General features: G+C 54.3%; 1 protein-coding gene across 3 annotated transcripts in view; it reads right to left on the minus strand.

Annotated features, from left to right (window-relative positions):
• Window positions 1-22,203, minus strand: part of LOC147103009 (uncharacterized) — a 205,586-nt gene that overhangs the window by 106,049 nt on the left and 77,334 nt on the right. For all 3 annotated transcript variants that reach the window (XM_085964036.1, XM_085964034.1, XM_085964035.1), the window contains exon 7: window positions 2,222-2,286. In XM_085964036.1, coding sequence (XP_085820162.1) covers window positions 2,222-2,286 — 65 coding nt within the window. The remainder of the gene's footprint in view (window positions 1-2,221; window positions 2,287-22,203) is intronic.

Consider the following 22,203-nt stretch of genomic DNA (forward strand, 5'->3'; position numbering starts at 1 on the left):
CCCCACTTCCGATGTCAGGCTTACCGGTCTATAATTCCCCATTTTTTCTCTACCACCTTTTTTAAATAGTGGGGTTACATTAGCTACCCTCCAATCCATGGGAACTGTTCCAGAGTCTATAGAATTTTGGAAGATGACCAGCAATGCATCTACTATTTCTAGGGCCACTTCCTTAAGTACCCTAGGATGTAGATTATCAGGCCCTGGGGATTGATCGGCCTTCAATCCCATTAATTTCCCTAACACCATTTCACTACAAATACTGATTTCATTCAGTTCCTCCCTCTCAATAGACCCTATGTTCCCCGACATCTCTGGGAGTTTATTTGTGTCCTCCTTTGTGACGACAGAACCAAAGTATGTATTTAATTGGTCTGCCATTTCTTTGTTCCCCATTATAAATTCCCCTGATTCTGACTGCAAGGGACCTACGCTTGACTTCACCAATCTTTTTCTCTTCACATATCTATAGAAGCTTTTACGGTCAGTTTTTATGTTCCCTGCAAGCTTACTCTCATACTCTATTTTCCCCCTCTTAATTAATCCCTTTGTCCTCCTTTGCTGAATCCTAAACTGCTCCCAATCCTCAGGTTTGCTGCTTTTTCTGGCCAATTTATATGTCCTCTCCTTGGATCTTATGCTATCCCTAATTTCCCTTGTAGCCACGGTTGAGTCACCTTTTTTGTTTTATTTTTATGTCAAACTGGGATGAGCAAATTCTGTAGTTCATCCAATTCAATTCAATTCAATTTTATTTGCCATATGTAACCAGTACTAGTACAAGTACAATGGAATGCTTACTCCCCGTGGGGGCACGTCAGCTATTCTTACAGCGCCGTGTTCAGAAAGTCAATTCAATGGCTTCCCGTGGCAGTGGGAGCACGATGTCCCTCAGCCGCTCCGTCCTCCTCATCACCGCGGCCTCCTCCTCACTGTGGCCGGCTCCACGTGTGGTGGCCTGCTTCTCCCGCTCACGATCCGACCTCTGGCCGCCATGCTCGGCTCCCCTCCTCCCAGTCGGACTGCGAGCTTCCCGCCATGGAGCTGCCAGCCGACGTGCTCCAGCGGGTCGTCGTGGCTGCTGCTGCTGCTCATTGCGCTGCGCTGCCTCCGCCCGACTCGCCGAACACATCGTCAGGATGTGAATGCTCTGGTCGCCGTGGCCTCCTCCTCACTGTCGCCGGCTCCACGGTCCGACGGCTCGGGGCCTGCTTCTCCCACTCACGGTCCGGCCTCTGGCCGCCATGCTCGGCTCCCCTCCTCCCAGTTGGAATGCCTTCCCGCTGAGGAGCTGCCGGCTGACGTGCTCCAGCGGGTCATCGTGGCTGCTGCTGCTGCTCGCCGCGCTGGCTCCGCCCGACTCGCCGAACACTTCGCTCCGGTTGCGGGAGCGGTCTTTGAATGTTTGCCATTGCCTATCCACCGTCAACCCTTTGAGTGACATTCCCCAATCAATCCTACCCAACTCGCGCCTCATACCATCGTAGTTTCCTTTATTTAAATTCAGGACCCTAGTCTCTGAGTCAACTACTTCACTCTCCATCTTAATGAAGAATTCTATCATATTATGATCGCTCCTCCCCAAGGGGCCTCGCACAAGATTGCTAATTAATCCTCTCTCATTACATAATACCCAGTCTAAGATGGCCTGATCTCTAGCTGGTTCCTCGACATATTGGTCCAGGAAACCATCCCGTATACACTCTAGGAATTCCTCCTCCACAGTATTGTTACTAATTTGGTTAGCCCAATCTATATGTAGATTAAAGTCACCCATGATAACTGCTGTGCCCTTATTGCACGCATCTCTAATTTCCCGTTTAATGCCATCCCCAACCTCAGCATTACTGTTTGGGTAATCTGATGGAAATTGCACTAGACCCTGGGGAGCAGAGCCTGCACAGTGAGGGGGCAGTATTTACACACAGGGACCCCCTGGGCCACTCCAGACTGCAGTCCACTGGTTTCAATATTGTATCCTCTTCTCAGGGACACTGACAGGAACAGGCGAAGGCCATTCAGTCCCTTCGAGCCTGTTGTGCCATTGAATTAGATCACGTCCGATCTGTACCTTAATTTAATTTACCCACCTTTGATCCATATCCCTTCCACGTTTGCTTCACAATATCAGTGGAATCTGCAGCGCTCTTGGAAACCCAGCCGGATTCTAGTTTCTTGCATCTTTGATACAGACTATCCCCCATGTGATCTGTGCCCTTACCTGAGATGCGATACCTGTGCTCTTATATCGTCACCTGGCTTCGTGCTATCAAGGTCCCCTGGGGACTAAGGACAAAGACAAGGGTTAAGGGCGTCACAGCCAGGCCTGCCTCACTGGCCGAGGGTCGCAGGGCACTGCAATCCTCCGCATATAATGCAAGACAAATAGAGAACTGTTTGTAAACATTTATACAGCACATCGAAATCCCAGTGCATTCGCCCTCCAAACATTCTGCCCCTCCCCACACACTCCCCCCATCAATCTACCCCCTCCCCACACACTCCCCCCATCAATCTACCCCCTCCCCACACACTCCCCCCATCAATCTACCCCCTCCCCACACACTCCCCCCAAACATTACGCTTCCTCCTCATACTTTCCATCCATGAAGGAATCAAGTGCACTGTAGACAAATTTGCTGATGATACAAAGATAGGTGGGAAAGCAAGTTGTGAGGAGGACACAAAGGGCTCGATTTTGCCAGGCCCAAGGAGGCGGGTTTGGAGCGTGCGAGGTGGTAAAATCGCAAAAAATGGCAGGCGGGCCCGATCCCGCCTCCATCCCTCCTCCGAGCAATTTTCCCATGATGTGCCTCAATAAATCCGAGACTCGATGTTAGCGAAACAAAACAAGGCTTTTATTGACTTAGAAGGTAACACACAGAGGAGAATGTATCTTCCATCCAGAGGTCTGCCGTACTGGATGTGCTGCAGGCTGGGCCAGCTTACATAGGAGCCAGGTATGGGCGGAGCCCTACACACAGTACAATACAATGGAAATGAAACTGAAACCAACCACAGTCACAGGCAGAGAAATACTGATGAGTGATGAATGGAATATTTCATCACATCCCACATGCGTGTTTTCTGACCCCGTGGCCCTTAAGGCCCTTAAGAACCAGTTAATTGCCTCTATAATCCCATTTTGAGAGGCCTTTCTGATTTTAACACATTTCCCCCGTCCTACACGTCTCCTCTGGAACACGCCAGTGAATCCTGGCAGCCTCACAATTGGATTGCTTACTAACAGCTGCAGCTCCACCATTACAAAGGAGTTTTCACCGATGATCATTTGCAGGTGGCAGAACTTTGTTGTCTCAGGTCTGGCGAACCTTTAGCAGGCCTACTCATTGTTGTGGAAGTTTGGAGCCTGACACCCATCTCCAGTGTGACCTTCTGGGAAACCCCTCTCCCCATCTTGACTGAGCGCTTCCTCAACTGAGGTATATACCAGAAGCATGGGAACCATTTATTTCCTTTCCTCCTGGACATCAGATTCGGACGAAGACCAGCCGCAGCAGCAGCAGAACCTTGAACAACAGCAGCACCAACTGCAGGAGCATCAACAGGAGCGCCAAGCTGCTAGTCACCCACCTGAAGCTGCACAGGCCAGAAGGCGCCAGTGCGCAACAACATTGCTGCCCGGGATGCAAGGGACGCACTCATCTTGGACAGATTTGGTTAGCCTGCACAATCAAACGCTTTTGTCTCGCACCTTCTTACCAGAGCATCGACAATGGACAAGAACCTGCGGATTCCTATCACTCTGACCACCATACTGACAATTGCAAGTCGCCCTAAGCCCTCAAAGTGAAAGTCCCATTTGCGAAATGACACAGGCCACAACTTCAACAGTTCGCCATCAAATCTGTTTATAATACAATTCTTGCTGCTCCTGCCTCGACACGTTTGGCGGGCGTCCTCTGGGGTGGCAAACCTGTGAGGGCTCACCAACAGTCTGCTGCTCCTGCGGCTGTGCAGGGGCTGAGATGCCCATCTCAGTTGGGTGAGGACTCTGGTGGGGCTCTGACCGAGGGCTTTGCAGTGGCATGGTCATGTGAGCGCTTGGAGAGGAACCCCCACTTCCTTGCTGTCTGCCACCAACATCCCTCTGATGGGTCAGCCCCACTTCAGAGCTAGCAAGTGGCTTGACAGCACGTTGCTGCACTTCAGGGGGACCATGAGGACCCGTTTCTGCATTGGAAGTCCTACTCCAGGGGACTTGACTCCATGAAGGTCTGGTTTGTATGCTCAATAGCTGACCATCGCTCCTCAAGAGATGTCATTCTATTCTGAACAATGACTATGTTTTCAATACCTTGGCGACTAAGCTCCTCCATGGCAGTAGCCATCCTCTCCTCTACGGTCGCCATCCTTTCCACGGAGGTTGTCATCCTTTCCGCAGTGATGCGTTCATGTGCCAATGCCTCCACAAAGGATCTGCTCATGTTCGCGATGGACTCCTAAACTCACAGTGACCCTGGAGACAAAACCTGCCAGAGCCTTCTGCACCTGTTCCTGGAGTTCCAGCACCACTCTCCTTCTGGATGGCCCCCAGAGGCACAGGGTCGACATGCAGCTGAGCCGAGCTGGGAGAGTCCTGTGCCCTCCGATGAGGACTCTCCACTGCTGACCCTGTCTCCACCATCTGCTGATGCTCACTTGTGAGCTATGATACACCAGGTGACAACACTACTCTATCTTGCGATGGTCCCACCGAGGTGTGAGTGTCTGCGCCGGTGCTGGGTGCGCTGAATTCTGCTGACGCTGCGCCCTCAGAGGTTGCAGCTTCCTCTGAGGAGTCTGGAAGCTCAGCCTCTTCCTCCTGGACAGTGGGGACTAGGGCTCTCGATCTCTCGATGGTCCTGTGGGGGAGTAAAGGAAAGAGTCAGAGATGTGAGGTCAAGGTTACATGCACATTGAATTGTGCAGATGATCATAAGTCAATCTGTTAGAGCATCAGATTCATTATCAGTGACTCATGCAATGTCAATGAGAGAGGTGCCAAACTATTGCTGTGGTGCGCCCGTCTGTCTGTCCCCCACTTGGGTATCGTCCTCGATCCCAGCGATTTCCAGGACCACCTCCTCCCAGGGGGTGAGCTGGGCTACTGAGGGTGGCCCTCCTCCTGTTATGGCTCTTTCCCTCTTATTGTGGGATCTCTATTCCTGCAATGAGGGACACAAGTGGAGTTTGAGTGAGAATGAAGGAGTGAGTGTAGAGAATCCATAGTATAGATGCTCAGAATGATACAAAGGACCCTCCTTGTGTGTTGTAAGTTGTTGTCATTGCGTCACAGTGATAGGGAGTGTGAGGGCTGCATGGTCGAATAGTTAAGTGAATGTGACCATAGAGAGAGAGGGAATGGGTAAGGGTGCAGTGATGTAAGGGTCAAGTGGGATGTGGAGGAAGAGGTTGGCAAAACAGAGTGCTGGTGAGGAGAGGCAATGGGGATCAGATTGAGGTGATGGGAAAGTCATACTCACTATTCCTGTGCGGAGATGATCATGAAACCTCTTCCTGCACTGAAGCCAGGTTCTGCGGCTCATTCAAATGGAGTTCACCTCCTGGGCCACTTGCAGCCACACAGCTTTTGTCTGCTGGGGTGGCTTTTTTCTCCGAGGAAGGGAACAGCACCTCCTTATTACAGCTGGCTCCGTACACCAGAGCTTGGAGGGGGGCTCATCAAACCGAGGAGCACACTTTTGCTTGATCGTGGACATTGTCGGGAAATCAACTCCTTCATACAATTTGCAGAGCCTTTGCAGTCTCCAGAAGAAGCAAGGCTGCTTTCAGGCCTTAAATCCAGCAGCATTGATGACGTCATCGGAGGCGACTTTCTGTATGAAAAGACTCATTGGGCCAGGTGTTCCCACACGCAGGAAATCAACTGCCCAATTAGGGGAAAATCCCACTTTTTCAACACATCACTTAGGAGTCGGGGTCCTGACACGCCCCAGCCCGCCCACACTGACACGCCCCGGCCCGCCCACACTGACACGCCCCGGCCCGCCCACACTGACACGCCCCGGCCCGCCCACACTGACACGCCCCGGCCCGCCCACACTGACACGCCCCGGCCCGCCCACACTGACACGCCCCGGCCCGCCCACACTGACACGCCCCGGCCCGCCCACACTGACACGCCCCGGCCCGCCCACACTGACACGCCCCGGCCCGCCCACACTGACACGCCCCGGCCCGCCCACACTGACACGCCCCGGCCCGCCCACACTGACACGCCCCGGCCCGCCCACACTGACACGCCCCGGCCCGCCCACACTGACACGCCCCGGCCCGCCCACACTGACACGCCCCGGCCCGCCCACACTGACACGCCCCGGCCCGCCCACACTGACACGCCCCGGCCCGCCCACACTGACACGCCCCGGCCCGCCCACACTGACACGCCCCGGCCCGCCCACACTGACACGCCCCGGCCCGCCCACACTGACACGCCCCGGCCCGCCCACACTGACACGCCCCGGCCCGCCCACACTGACACGCCCCGGCCCGCCCACACTGACACGCCCCGGCCCGCCCACACTGACACGCCCCGGCCCGCCCACACTGACACGCCCCGGCCCGCCCACACTGACACGCCCCGGCCCGCCCACACTGACACGCCCCGGCCCGCCCACACTGACACGCCCCGGCCCGCCCACACTGACACGCCCCGGCCCGCCCACACTGACACGCCCCAGCCCGCCCACACTGACACGCCCCAGCCCGCCCACACTGACACGCCCCAGCCCGCCCACACTGACACGCCCCGGCCCGCCCACACTGACACGCCCCGGCCCGCCCACACTGACACGCCCCGGCCCGCCCACACTGACACGCCCCGGCCCGCCCACACTGACACGCCCCGGCCCGCCCACACTGACACGCCCCGGCCCGCCCACACTGACACGCCCCGGCCCGCCCACACTGACACGCCCCGGCCCGCCCACACTGACACGCCCCGGCCCGCCCACACTGACACGCCCCGGCCCGCCCACACTGACACGCCCCGGCCCGCCCACACTGACACGCCCCGGCCCGCCCACACTGACACGCCCCGGCCCGCCCACACTGACACGCCCCGGCCCGCCCACACTGACACGCCCCGGCCCGCCCACACTGACACGCCCCGGCCCGCCCACACTGACACGCCCCGGCCCGCCCACACTGACACGCCCCGGCCCGCCCACACTGACACGCCCCGGCCCGCCCACACTGACACGCCCCGGCCCGCCCACACTGACACGCCCCGGCCCGCCCACACTGACACGCCCCGGCCCGCCCACACTGACACGCCCCGGCCCGCCCACACTGACACGCCCCGGCCCGCCCACACTGACACGCCCCGGCCCGCCCACACTGACACGCCCCGGCCCGCCCACACTGACACGCCCCGGCCCGCCCACACTGACACGCCCCAGCCCGCCCACACTGACACGCCCCAGCCCGCCCACACTGACACGCCCCAGCCCGCCCACACTGACACGCCCCAGCCCGCCCACACTGACACGCCCCAGCCCACCCACACTGACACGCCCCAGCCCGCCCACACTGACACGCCCCAGCCCGCCCACACTGACACGCCCCAGCCCGCCCACACTGACACGCCCCAGCCCGCCCACACTGACACGCCCCAGCCCGCCCACACTGACACGCCCCGGCCCGCCCACACTGACACGCCCCGGCCCACCCACACTTACACGCCCCGGCCCGCCCACACTGACACGCCCCAGCCCGCCCACACTGACACGCCCCAGCCTGCCCACACTGACACGCCCTGGCCCGCCCACACTGACACGCCCCAGCCCGCCCACACTGACACGCCCCAGCCCACCCACACTGACACGCCCCGGCCCACCCACACTGACACGCCCCGGCCCGCCCACACTGACACGCCCCAGCCCGCCCACACTGACACGCCCCAGCCCGCCCACACTGACACGCCCCAGCCCGCCCACACTGACACGCCCCAGCCTGCCCACACTGACACGCCCTGGCCCGCCCACACTGACACGCCCCAGCCCGCCCATACTGACACGCCCCGGCCCGCCCACACTGACACGCCCCAGCCCGCCCACACTGGCAAAATCCAGCCCAAAGAATCTGCAAAGGGATATAGATAGGTTAAGTGAGTGTGACAAAATTTGGCAGATGGAGTATAATGTGGGAAAATGTGAGGTTATCCACTTTGGTAGGAAAAATAAAAAAGCAAATTATTATTTAAATAGAGAGAGACTACAGAATGCTGTGGTACAGAAGGATCTGGGTGTCCTCGTACATGAAACACAAAACGTTAACATGCAGGTACAGCAAGCAATTAGGAAGGCAAATGGAATGTTGGCCTTTATTGTAAGGGGGTTGGAGTATAAACATAGGGAAGTCCTGCTACAACTGTACAGGGTGTTGGTGAGACCACACCTGGAGTACAGTTTTGGTCTCCTTATTTAAGGAAGGATATACTTGCATTGGAGGCAGTTCAGAGAAGGTTCACGAGGTTGATTCCAGAGATGAGGGGGTTGTCTTATGAGGAAAGGTTGAGCAGGTTGGGCCTGTACTCACTGGAGTTTAGAAGAATGAGAGGGGATCTTATTGAAACATGTAAGATTCTGAGAGGGCTCGACAGGGTAGATGCTGAGAGGAGGTTTCCCCTCGGGGGGGAATCTAGAATCGGGGGCATAATTTCAGAATAAGGGGTCACCCAGTTAAGACGGAAATGAGGAGGAATTTCTTCTCAGAGGGTCGTGAATCTTTGGAATTCTCTGCCCCAGAGAGCTGTGGAGGCGGAGTCACTGAATATATTTAAGGCGGAGACAGACAGATTTTTGAACTATCGGGAAATCGAGGGTTATGGGGAACAGGCAGGAAAGTGGAGTTGAGGCCAAGATCTCACTGAATGGCGGAGCAGGCTCGAGGGGCCGAATGGCTGACTCCTGGCTCCTGGTTCTTATGTTCTTATCCATCCCCTCCCCTGAACATTAACCCCCAGTACACTCGCTGTACCTTTTAAACTCTCGTAAATTTCATCCCCTCCCTAGTATGCTGCACCCCCTCTCCCCCACCCCCGTATATCCAGCCCCTCCCTGTACACGCCGCCAGCCCCTCCCTGTACACGCCGCCAGCCCCTCCCTGTACACGCCGCCAGCCCCTCCCTGTACACGCCGCCAGCCCCTCCCTGTACACGCCGCCAGCCCCTCCCTGTACACGCCGCCAGCCCCTCCCTGTACACGCCGCCAGCCCCTCCCTGTACACGCCGCCAGCCCCTCCCTGTACACGCCGCCAGCCCCTCCCTGTACACGCCGCCAGCTCCTCCCTGTACACGCCGCCAGCTCCTCCCTGTACACGCCGCCAGCCCCTCCCTGTACACGCTGCCAGCCCCTCCCTGTACACACCGCCAGCCCCTCCCTGTACACACTGCCAGCCCCTCTGTACACACCGCCAGCCCCTTCCTGTACACACCACCAGCCCCTCCCCAGTATCCACCTACCCATTCCCACTGTACACTGTGGCCCCTTTTCCATGGGGAGGGGTTAAAGGAGGTGACAGAGAGTAGGTGGGTTTTGAGGAGGTTTTTAAAGCTGGAGGGAGGAGAAGTTTCCAGAGAGTGTGCCCCAGGCAGCTGGTAGCTCAGTTACTGGTGGTTACAATATTCCTGGATATAAGGGGCTGGATTTTGATACTGGGGCGGGCTGGGGTCGTGTAATCCGCATTTCGTGTTAGCCACCCGATTCTAAATCGATGTGGGAGAATGATGCCATTTTAACTTAATTGGCCAATTGAGTTCCAACGTGTGGGAACCCATGGCCAATGAGTTTTTCCAGTCTGAAAGTCGCCTCCGATGACGTCATCATTGCTGCTGCATTTAAGGTCTGCAACAAGCCTTGTTTTTCTGCAGACTGCCAAGCTTTTGGCCTTTGTAGTGAGAGGCACCTGCAGGAAGAATGGCCAGCCGGAGACCTAGGTCTGCACCCCGCTTCGATGATGTTGCCCTGCAGGCTTTAGTAGAGGGAGCAAGAGCAAATAAAGAGGTGTTCTTCCCTTCTTCAGGGAGGAAGAAGCCTCCCCAGCAAAGCAAGGCTGTGTAGATCCAGGTGGCAGAGGAGGTCAACTCTTTGTCAATAACCCACAGAACCTTGCTTCAGTGCAGGAAGAGGTTTCATGACCTTCTGCGCACTGGAAAAGTGAGTATGATTTTCCCATCACCCTCAATCTGATCCCCATTGCCACTCCTCACCAGCACTCAGCTTTAGCAATCTCTTCCTCCACATCCCACTTGACACTGACATCCATGCACCTTTACCCATTCCCTCTCTCTCTATGGTCACATTCACCTAACTATTCGACTATGCAGCTCTCACACTCCCTATCACTGTGATGCAATTACAACTTACGACACACAGGGAGGGCCCTTGGTCTAGCCACCTCACTCCACCTTTGTCTCCTTCTAAGCATCTATGCTATGGATTCTCTACACTCACTCCTTCATTCTCACTCAAACGCCACTTGTCTCCCTCACTGCAGGAAAAGAGAACTCACAATAAAAGGGAAAGAGCGAGGACAGGAGGAGGGCCACCCTCAGTAGCCCAGCTCACCACCTGGGAGGAGGCGGTCCTGGAGATCGTGGGCGTGGAGAACGATGCGCAAGTGGGGGACGGACAGACGGGCGCATCAGAGCAAGCTGGTGACAGAATAGTTTTCCATCTCTCTCAATGACATTGCATGAGTCGCTGATAATGATTCTGAAGCTCTAACAGATGGACTTATGATCATCTGCAATATGCAATGTGCATGTAACCTTGGCATCACATCTCTGACTCTTTCCTTTACTCCCCCACAGGACCATCGCAAGCACCCGTCCCCACTAGCCAGGAGGAAGAGCCTGAGCATCCAGACTCCTCAGAGGAAGCTGCAACCCCTGAGGGCGCAGCGTCAGCAGGATTCAGCGCACCCAGCACCAGCGCAGACACTCACACCTCGGTGGGACCTTCGGGACATAGAGTAGTGTTGTTACCTGGTGTATCACAGCTCACAAGTGAGCATCAGCAGATTGTGGAGACAGGGACAGCAATGGAGAGTCCTAGTCGGGGGGGGCGCAGGACTCTGCCAGTTCGGCTCAGCTGCATGTCGACCCTCTGCCTCTGGGTCCATCCATAAGATCAGTGGTGCTGGAACTCCAGGAACAGATGCAGGAGTCTCTGGCAGGTTTTGTCTCCAGGGCCACTGCGAGTATGGAGCGAATGGAGGAGTCCATTGCAAACATGAACAGAGCCTTTGTGGAGTCATTGGCACATGAACGCATCACCATGGAAAGGATGGCAACCTCCATGGAGGTGATAAGTCGCCAGAGTGCAGAAAATATGGTGAGTGTTCTGAATAGAATGACATCTCTGGAGGAGCGATGGTCAGCTATTGAACAGAGAAACCAGACCTTCATGGAAGTCCTTCTGAGTAGGACTGCCAGTGCAGATACAGGTCCCCATGGCCCCCTGATGTGCAGCAAGGTGCTCTCAAGCCACTTGCAAGCGCTGAGGGGGACCTGACCCATGAGAGGGAAGTTGGTGGTAGACATCAAGGAAGTGGGGACTCCTCTCCAAGCGCTCACACTTCCATGCCACTGCAGAGCCCTTGGTCAGAGTCCACACCCGAGTCCACACCCATCTGAGATTGGCGTCTCAACCCCTGCACAGCCGCAGGAGCAGCAGACTGTTGATGAGCCCTCACAGGTTCGCAACCCCAGAGGACGCCCGCCAAAGGTGTCGAGGCAGGAGCAGCAAGAAAGTGAGCAAGGGGCCTCTACATCTGCTGAAGCCACAGGGGAAGCACCACGTAGGAGCACGTGTAACAGAAAGATACTGCACAAATAGTCACAAGGGTAGTCACTTGGGTGAAATTTGATGTTTTATGTTAAAAAGCCATCAGATGATTACTGTAAATAAAAAATCTGATGGCTACTGCTCTAGTTGTGTCATTTCACGAATGGGACTTCCACATTGAGGGCTTAGGATTACTTGGTATATGCCTCAGTTGAGGAAGCGCTCAGTCAAGGTGGCGAGGGGTTTCCCAGGAGGTCACACTGGAGATGGGTGTCAGGCTCCAAACTTCCACAGCTGTGGTTATGCCTTCTAAAAGTTCCCCCAGACCTGAGACAACAAAGTCCTGCCACCTGCAAATGATGGCTGATCAAATATCCTCTTTAATGGTGGAGCTGCAGCTAATAGTCAGCAATCCAATTGTGCTCCCGCCAGGTTTCACCGTCGTGTTTCAGAACAGGCGTGCTTCACGTTGGAAAAGGGTTAAAATCACCAAAGCCTATCAAAATGACATTATAGAGGCAATTTAGTGCTTGTTAAGGGCCTTAACGGCCTATCCCGCCTCTTGGAGGCGGGACGGAGATGGGACCAGTAGACACGATTTAATGAAAATTGCTTGGAGGCGGGATGGAGGCGGGGTTGGGCCCACCCGCCAGTTTTTGCAATTTTAACCCCCCACACGCCGCCAATCCCGCCTCAACGGCCCGATAAAAATCGAGCCCAAGGTGTTCAGGAAAGATGGTGAAGGAAAGATAGGAGGTGGTGTGGCAGTAATGGCCAAGGAGAATGTTACAGTGCTGGAGAGGGATGATGTCCTGGAGGGGTCAAGGACAGAATCTATATGGTTAGAGTTAAGAAACAATAGAGGTGCCATTACTCTACCAGGTGTATTCTATAGACCACCAACTAGTGGGAAAGATAGAGGAGCAAATTTGCAGAGAAATAACAGAGAGGTGCAGGAACGTCGAGTAATGATAATGGGGGTCTTCAATTATCCTAATATAGACTGGGATAATAATAATGTAAAGAGCAGAGAGGGGGAAGAATTTCTGAAATGTGTTCAGGAGAACTTTCTTGATCAGTATATTTCTGGTCCAATGGGGTCTCTGTGAAGCTGTCAAACACTGACATTCTCTGTAGTTTGATGAGTTCTTGAATTCAAGACTCATCAAACCTCTTTCTTCAGCAGAAATTAGATGGTTGCTGCATTGGAGAATGCAGCAACCATCTGTCATCTCTGCCGGGGAGGTGCGAGACTCTCTGCATCCCCAACGATTGAAGCCTGCAGGAAGAAACAAAGGTAAGTAAACTTTTTTTATTTTTAACACTTTCCACTTACCTCACATACTCACCTCTCCACACTTGCACCCATCACTTACCTTCACAGCGCACTTTTGCACCCCTCCGACCCCCGCAGACCCACTACTCGCCTCGGTGACCCTGGTGGGTTTCGTAGCCTTTGGGAAGCCCACACTTGTGTGGGCAAAATGAGGATAATCCTCTGATCTACCTGTTAACAGGCAGTTAAGTGGCTGTAATCCCCTTCCCGCCTCGAGGAGACGGGACGCGGCGCGGGATGGCTACCCGCCTCCTGGCAAGATGGCACGGAGGTAGGTTGAGGTGGGATGGGCACCCGCCCCCAGATTCTGCTGTTTTCCCGGCAGTCCTGCCTCCATACCAGCTTCCCCAGGGCTGGCAAGATCGCGCCCATAATTTGCTAAAAACCTTTCCATTTACTGTAACATGCTGCCATCTTTCATCATCCTACAGGAATTGGCCCCTCCCACGAAAAGCACCTGCACTGAAAAATAAGTGCAGCAAACTTATGCCGTGATATTTACATGCCAAAGTGCTTCTATTATCTTACCTAGAAGGTGTGTATCTCACATTTCCCAACCTAATGCTCCATCCAAGTCCTCTCTGAGTGGAAGGGACTAATGTGGTGGCTGTTGAGTGTGGGCCTCACGGCTGGAGGTCCCGCTGCACCCCTGGGAGTAGGATTTGAGATGGGCTGGCTCAGCGAGAGGGGGTCCAAGCGGGCATTGGCTGGCAGAGCCTGTCACCACCGGCACCTGATGAATTCTTTGAGGGAACAGGCGGGGTGTGCTGGGCGTTCCTACAGGACCACTGGTAAGCAGGGCAAGAGGAGACCGAAGGATCCACCACCATGGCTTGCTCTCTCTGTCTCTCTCGCTGTCTCTCTCTCTCTCGAGCCCATCCCCCAGTCTGTCCAGCCTTCAGCTGACACCTCGGCACAGCAACATTAGAAAAGCACTTTTCGGCCTCCAGGTGAAACCCTGTGATAAGCAGAATGGTTTATCGCTTCTTGTTAAATAAATATGATGTTGCACTTTGATTTGGCTCCGTTGTTGGAAGAGCATCTGAGGTATCATGAGGTCTGCTTGGGCAGATGTGATGTGACAGGATATATTAGTTAATGGGAGCCAGAAGACAGATGTTTAGATGCATAATTAGCTGGCAGGAAGGCTGGGGAAATGTAGTGATGGAAGATTTCAAAGTTTAATCTGAGGAGAGTCTTGCGATTGATCTGCCCAAGAATTTCCCTTGCCTCTGGCCCTGAGGAGTCTCCCAACTACTGATCGTCACAGGCCACGGGCTCCTCCTCTGCACCCGGCCCACCTCCTCCTGGCATTCCATTTCCAGCCCTTTCTGAACAGCAAAGTTATGAGGAGAAAACCAGCAGCCATACTGGAGTGAATGTTGCAGGGTCTCTCCAGATCCATCGCGACCCGAAACCTTCCCTTCACAACCCCTAAACTTCTTTCAGTGACCGGCCGCCCCAGTTATTGAATGGACCCTGCTGTAGTGATGCTCTGCTCAGTGAAAGTGGGGTCACAAGCCGTGGGGACAAGGGGTACAACTCATCTTCCACAAGCCATCTGGACGCTTGACTGTCGTCCCTGAATAGATCGGTAAGCTGAAGCTAGGTTGTAACAGCTGGCTGCGAGTTTGGCATCAACCTACAGGATTCATTGTAACTGGTGACATTAATTTGAACATTGAGGGATTGGAATCCCTTTCTATTCAAGAAATTCAATGGGTCCATAGTAGGAGCTTGCAGGGTCAGTTGTTACAGGAAACTTTGTGATATCCGGCACCGACGGGACCGAGCTGTTGCCATCCAATCAAAACTGCCGGACAAACCAGCGCTAATGTTAAAACATACAGAGCTTTTGAGCTCCGTATCTGGCAACAAACCCTGTTGCTCAGCAACAGCTTCTAAACAGTTGGCCGTAGCTTGCAAGCATCTCTGTAGCTAAGCAACAGCTTTAGCTAGACCTTGCAGAGCCGGACTGGTGAAAAAAAAGCAACGAGAAGAAAAAAAACTTACTGAACCGATTCCTGAATTTTGCCAGTGGATCGAGCATTCCGGACAGTTAACCTCCGGATAAACCAAAGTTTCCTGTACCCTCTTGATGCGCTATCAATAACTCAAAAGACTGAGATTAAGCGAGTAATTAACAGGCTTTTATTAACAAGAGAATGAAGGTGTGCCTCGAGTGGTCGACCGGTCCAGAATACAAAGGGGCTGTGGAGCAGTCACCTTTATACCTGGATTCGTGGGAGGAGTCAGCCGAGGCATGTACAGGCATGTACACAGTGGAATACAAACAGTGGTTCACCACACTCACCCCTTGTTTAAAATTGAGTCCGGCGGGGTGAAGTGTATTAAAAGTTAGTGTATTGGAGTCTCTCCGGAGGTCTTGTCTGCCGCTGTGATCGGCGTGGCGACGGCAGGGGTAGTGAAGCTTCCGGCGTCGAGTCCCGCGTAGGCTGGGGCACTGGTGTGTAGTCCTCGTAGATGTCGAGCGAGTCGCGGGGCACAGGCCTGCCGTCTGCTGGGGCTGGATATCAGATCGTGGGGGGTTGGTGGTAGTGGGTGGTGGGTTACTGCGGCCCCTGAGGGTGCGAGGTCTCTTATGGAGACTGTGTCCTCCCGCCCGTCCGGGTACGCAATGTAAGCATACTGGGGGTTGGCGTGGAGGAGGTCGACCCTCTCGACCAGGGGGTCTGTTTTATGGGTCCTCACGTGTCTTCTCAGTAGGACCGGCCCTGGGGACGTCAGCCATGGCGGTAGCGATGTCCCCGATGTGGACTTCCTTGGGAAGACAAACATTTTCTCATGAGGGGTGGCGTTAGTGGCAGTGCAGAGCAGTGACCGAATAGAGTGGAGCGCATCGGGGAGCACATCCCGCCAGCGGGAGGTCGGAAGGCCCCTAGACTTTAAGGCTAGCAGGGCGGCCTTCCAAACTGTCGCATTCTCTCTTTCCACCTGTCCGTTCCCCCGGGGGTTGTAACTGGTGGTCCTGCTTGTGGCAATACCCCTAGCTAGCAGGTACTGACGGAGTTCGTCGCTCATAAACGAGGAGCCCCGGTCGCTATGGATATAGCTGGGGAAACCGAACAGGGTGAAGAGGTCGTTCAGACATTTAATGACCGTGGCACTGGTCATGTCCGGGCAGGGGATGGCGAACGGGAAACGGGAGTACTCATCAATAATATTGAGGAAGTACACATTGCGGTCGGAGGAGGGGAGAGGCCCTTTAAAATCAACGCTCAGGCGCTCGAAGGGGCGAGTGGCTTTTATCAGGTGAGCCCTGTCTGGTCTGTAAAAGTGCGGTTTGCACTCAGCGCAGACTTGGCAGTTCCTGGTCATGGTCCTGACCTCCTCAATGGAGTAAGGCAGGTTGCGGGCCTTGATGAAGTGGAAGAACCTGGTGACCCCCGGGTGGCAGAGGTCATTGTGGAGGGCCCGCAGTCTATCGATCTGCGCGCTGGCGCAGGTGCCACGCGATAGAGCATCCGGGGGTTCATTGAGCTTCCCGGGCCGGTACAAGATCTCGTAATTGTAGGTGGAAAGTTCGATTCTCCACCTCAAGATCTTGTTGTTTTTGATTTTGCCCCTCTGCTTGTTGTTAAACATAAAAGCAACTGAACGCTGGTCAGTGAGCAGGGTAAATCGTTTTCCGGCCAGGTAGTGCCTCCAATGACGCACAGCCTCCACAATAGCCTGGGCCTCCTTCTCAACAGCAGAGTGTCTGGTCTCCGGGCCCTGGAGGGTTCGTGAAAAGAAGGCCACGGGTCTCCCCGCCTGATTGAGGGTAGCGGCCAGGGCAAAGTCGGACGCGTCGCTTTCCACCTGGAAGGGGATGGATTCGTCCACTGCGTGCATGGTGGCTTTGGCAATGTCTTCCTTGATACGGTGGAAGGCTAAGCGGGCCTCTGCCGTCACGGGAAAAGAGGTGGACTTGATCAGTGGACGGGCCTTGTCCGCATAGTAGGGGACCCACTGGGCGTAATAAGAGAAAAACCCTAGGCACCTCTTCAGGCCTTTGAGGCAGTGGGGCAGTGGGAGTTCCATAAGGGGACGCATCCGGTCGGGGTCGGGGCCGATGACTCCGTGTTCCACAACACAGCCAAGGATGGCGAGGCGGGTTGTGCGGAATATGCACTTCTCCTTGTTATACGTCAGGTTGAGGAGTTTGGCGGTGCAGAGGAATTTTTCGAGGTTTGCGTCATGGTCCTGCAAGTCATGGCCGCAGATGGTCACATTGTCCAGATATGGGAAAGTGGCCTGCAACGCATTTTGATCGACCATCCGGTCCATCTCCCTTTGGAAGACGGAGACCCCGTTGGTGACGCCAAAGGGAACCCTAAGGAAGTGATAGAGGCGGCCGTTTGCCTCAAAGGCAGTATACTGGCGGTCCTCAGGGCAGATAGGGAGCTGGTGGTACGCTGATTTCAGGTCAATGGTCGAGAAGACGCGGTACTGCGCGATCTGGTTGACCATATCAGCTATGCGGGGGAGTGGGTAAGCGTCCAGCAAGGTGTAGCGATTTATTGTCTGGCTGTAGTCGATGACCAGGCGCTGCTCCTCGCCGGTCTTAACGACCACAACCTGGGCTCGCCAGGGGCTGGTGCTGCCCTCAATAATCCCCTCCTTCAGGAGCCGCTCCACTTCGGTTTTAATGAAAACCCTGTCCCCGGCACTGTATCGCCTGCTCTTTGTGGCGATGGGCTTAGTCGGGGGTGAGGTTAGCAAACAGTGGGGGGGGGGGCGGTGACTCTGAGTGTGGAGAGGTTGCACCTGGTGCGCGGCGGGCAATTTGGAAGCTGCTGGCTGCGGACTGTGAGTGGGGGGAGGGGTCCACCGTACGCCATCGTAACACTTTTAAGGTGGCACTGAAAATCTAACCCCAGTAGAACGGCAGCGCAGAGGTGGGGCAGGACCAGAAGTTTAAAATTATCGTACACAGTCCCGTCTACTACGAGTGTCACCACGCAGTAGCCGCCAATGTCCGCCGACTGGGACTCGGAGGCCATAGAAATCCGCTGGTGCGCAGGCAGGACTGGGAGAGAGCAACGCCGCACCGTGTCGGGGTGGATGAAGCTCTCCATGCTCCCAGAGTCAAAAAGGCAGATTGTTTCGTGACCATTTACCTTAATGTCCATTGTGGAACTGGCCAGCTCGTGCGGTCTCGCTTGGTCCAGTGTAATGGAGGCCAGCGTAGGGGTCGGTGTGTCGCTGCGGGTATCAGATGAGGCGGTGTTGGGGGCCTGTTGTGTCCCGGCTGTCGTCCAAGATGGCGGCGTCCATGATCCCCATGTGGCTGGAGGCGTCCAAAATGGCTGCTGTTCCGGTGGTTCGCACATGGCTGGGGAGGCCCAAGATGGCGGCCCGCACGGCCCACATGCGGCGCTGCTGGGGTTCGGGGTGGCTTTGGCTCTGCAGACGCTGGCGTAGTGTCCCTTCTTCCCGCAGCCCGAGCAGATCGCATTTTTCGCCAGGCAGCGCGCTCTGGGGTGTTTGGCCTGGCCACAGAAGTAGCATTTCTGGCCTTGGGGCACTGCTGTCTGGCCTTGGGACACTGCTGCGGTAGTTGGGCCATTGCTGGGATGTGGCTGGGGTGGCATGGCGCTATGAGATGGTCCTACCGTGTCCCAGGCTGTCGTTCCCCGCGGCGTCCACGGTGCAGAGGAGTAAGCATCCATGCCCCGGTAGGCTGCGTCTAATGATAGTGCGAGTTCAGAGGCCTTGTTGAGATCGAGGTCACTCTGCTCCAGCAGTCGCTGTCGGGTGTAATTGGACCTGTGGCCCGCTACAAAAGCGTCCCGGATAAGTTCCTCTGTGTACACGGCGGCCTTTACATCCTTACAACCACAGGCCCGGCCAAGCACAGACAGTGCCTGAAGGTATTCCTCGGTCGATTCCCCAGGTTGTTGTTTACGACTCCCCAGGAGGTGCCTAGCGTACACCTCGTTCACTGGGCACGTGTACTGGTCCTTGAGGAGCTTGATAGCATCCGCATACGAGGTCGCGTCCTGGATGACCGAGTACACTCGGTGGTTCACTTTGGAGGTCAGGACATCCAGTTTGTCCTCGTCCGATTTGATTGCAGCGGAGGCAGTCAGGAATTTTTCGAAACACCTAAGCCAGTGAGTAAACTTGGTGGATGAGTCCGCCTCCCGATGATCTAAGTCCAGGCATGCTGGTGTGAGGATCTACTCCATTAGAAAATCTTGTTAATAAAATTGATGCGCTATCAATAACTCAAAAGACTGAGATTAAGCGAGTAATTAACAGGCTTTTATTAACAAGAGAATGAAGGTGTGCCTCGAGTGGTCGACCGGTCCAGAATACAAAGGGGCTGTGGAGCAGTCACCTTTATACCTGGACTCGTGGGTGGAGTCAGCCGAGGCATGTACAGACATGTACACAGTGGAATACAAACAGTGGTTTACCACACCTCTAAACTGGGGAAACACACACCACCTCCGTCGCTCTCTGACAATGGCCTGTCAAAGGCCCAGATTGCACCCTGTGTGATGCTGCTTCAGCACCCAGTTGCAATGTGAAAAAGCATAAAAGTTTAGGCCCGCGCTAATGTGACAGCCCCCGGCAGAGCTGTTGAAACATTTAACCGCAGCTACAGACCATGGTGCAGGCAGTGGCACCATTCAGTCAAGGTTTCCTGAATGAAGCACATCTGCCAAAGGTATAGCTCCTGTCTCAGTCCCTCGGGAGATCTTTGGGCCTGTAGATTTGATGACTCTGCTTCTCTTCTCTTTGCTCACGATTTGAAACAGGGGAATCCCCACAGGGAAACTGTTCTGTCTGTGTGTCCCAGTTAAGCTTATTATAAATCACTGGACACAGACCACAAGAATAACTTTAACAGGTCTTTACTATTCAGAGGTCAGGGCTGAACTGCCCAGCAAGTCCCTACACAACACTTGTACCACCGGTATTACAGTATGCAGCAGCCAAGAGAAAGTAGTACATCTCTTAAGGTAGTTCTCTTTAAGGTGGAACAGGTTACATACACCACAATCCTCCCTTTTTAGCTTAACAGTTATATCCCCATTTAACATAACAACATATATATATACAACTTCATGCAAAACAGTTCAAAGATTCAGTCTCTGAGGAGGCCTCCTGATCCGAGTTGGATAACGCCTTTCAGGGGTCTCTGATTCTCGTTGCTGGGGTGACTCATCGAGTTGGTCTCTTATGGATTGGACATCATCATCAGGTACATTCACTTCTGAGGTTGATGCTTCAGGTTCACTAACTTCTTCCACGGTTGTCTCTGCCGTAACCATAGGTTCGACCCTTGTTCTCGATTCTACCAGTTGGTCAGCATGACGCCGTATTACATTTTCACCAATATCTACCATGTACATCAGGGGTCCTTGTCTGGCCCGAATTGTTCCAGATTGCCATTTCTCGTTTTTATAGTCCCGGGCTAACACTGGTTGTCCTATTTCGAAACTCCGAGTGGTCTTATTTATATGCTGGAACTGTTTGTTTTCAACTTCCCTCCGCACATTTGGTTTTAACAAGTCCAACCTGGACCGCAACCTCCTGTTATAGAACATCATGGCAGGACTTTGGTTTGTCACTGCATGAGTGGCGTTTCGATATGCCAGTAGGAATTTGTCCACCTTGTGTTGTAGTGGGATCTGATCTTCGCTCATGGCCTTTATTGCTTTTTTGAACGTTTGTACAAATCTCTCGGCCAACCCGTTTGTAGCCGGATGATATGGGGCAGAGGTATGATGTTTCACCCCATTCTTCTTCATGAATTTCTGGAATTCTTCTGACACGAACTGCGGTCCGTTGTCTGAACATATTTGTTCTGGCAATCCATTTCTTGCAAATATCGTTCTTAGCACCGCGATCGTCTTTTCCGAGGTAGTGGTAGTCATCTTAATCACTTCTGGCCATTTAGAATGTGCGTCCACCGCAATTAAAAACATGGAGTCCATGAATGGACCAGCAAAGTCAATATGTACACGTTGCCATGGGGTTGAAGGCCTTTCCCATGGATGCAGCGGTGCAATCGGAGGTGCATTTTGCACTTTTTGGCACCCTGAGCAGCTTCTCGTCAGATCCTCTATCTGTTGGTCGATACCCGGCCACCACACATAAGCCCTAGCAAGGCTTTTCATCTTGACTCCCCCCAGATGACCTTCATGCAGTTCCTTTAGAACTCTCTCTCTTAACTTAGGAGGAATAATCACCCTTGTTCCATACATCAATGTTCCTTGACAGACGGACAGCTGGTCTCGTCTTGCTGAGAATGCCGGTAACAGTGGATCACCATGTGCTGGCCATCCCTTCACTGTCACTTCGTAGACCCGGGACAGTGTCGGGTCGTTCCTGGTTTCTCTTTCAATACTTGCATTGGTGACTGGTAAACATTCGATGATGGTCGAGTGAAATAACTCAACAGGGTCAACCGTCGGTGCCTCCTCCTCTGTAGGTAGTGGCAGGCGCGACAGTCCATCAGCATTACCATGCTGCTTTGTACCTTTGAATTCAATCTGATATTGATGTGCCCCTAGGAAAAGGGACCATCTCTGGAGTCTCTGTGCTGTCATCACCGAAACACCCTTCTTAGGGTTAAAAATGGATACCAACGGCTGGTGGTCTGTCAGAAGCGTAAACTTTTGGCCCTGCAGGTAATGATTAAACTTCTTTACTCCCCACACAAGGCTGAGAGCCTCCCTATCTATCTGAGCATAGTTGCGCTCAGCGGAGGTCAATGATCTGGATGCGAACGCGACTGGCCTCTCCAGGCCATTTGGCAACTTGTGTGAGAGTATTGCCCCAATACCATATGGAGAAGCATCACAAGCCAAACGAATAGGCAGCGTTGGGTTGAAGTGAGCCAACACTTCCTCTGAGGTGATCAATGCTTTGCTTTTGCGAAAGGCCCTCTTACAGTCCTCGCTCCACTTCCATGGTACTCCCTTCTGCAAAAGAGCGTTCAGCGGGTGCAGCACCGTGGATAAATTTGGCAGAAACTTATGGTAATAGTTAATCAACCCTAGGAACGACCTCAACTGGGATACATTATCCGGAGCG

The sequence above is a fragment of the Somniosus microcephalus genome, chromosome 21, assembly GCF_052327205.1.
Source record: "Somniosus microcephalus isolate GS21.2 chromosome 21, FLI_Smic_1.0, whole genome shotgun sequence".
Lineage (NCBI taxonomy): Eukaryota > Metazoa > Chordata > Chondrichthyes > Squaliformes > Somniosidae > Somniosus > Somniosus microcephalus.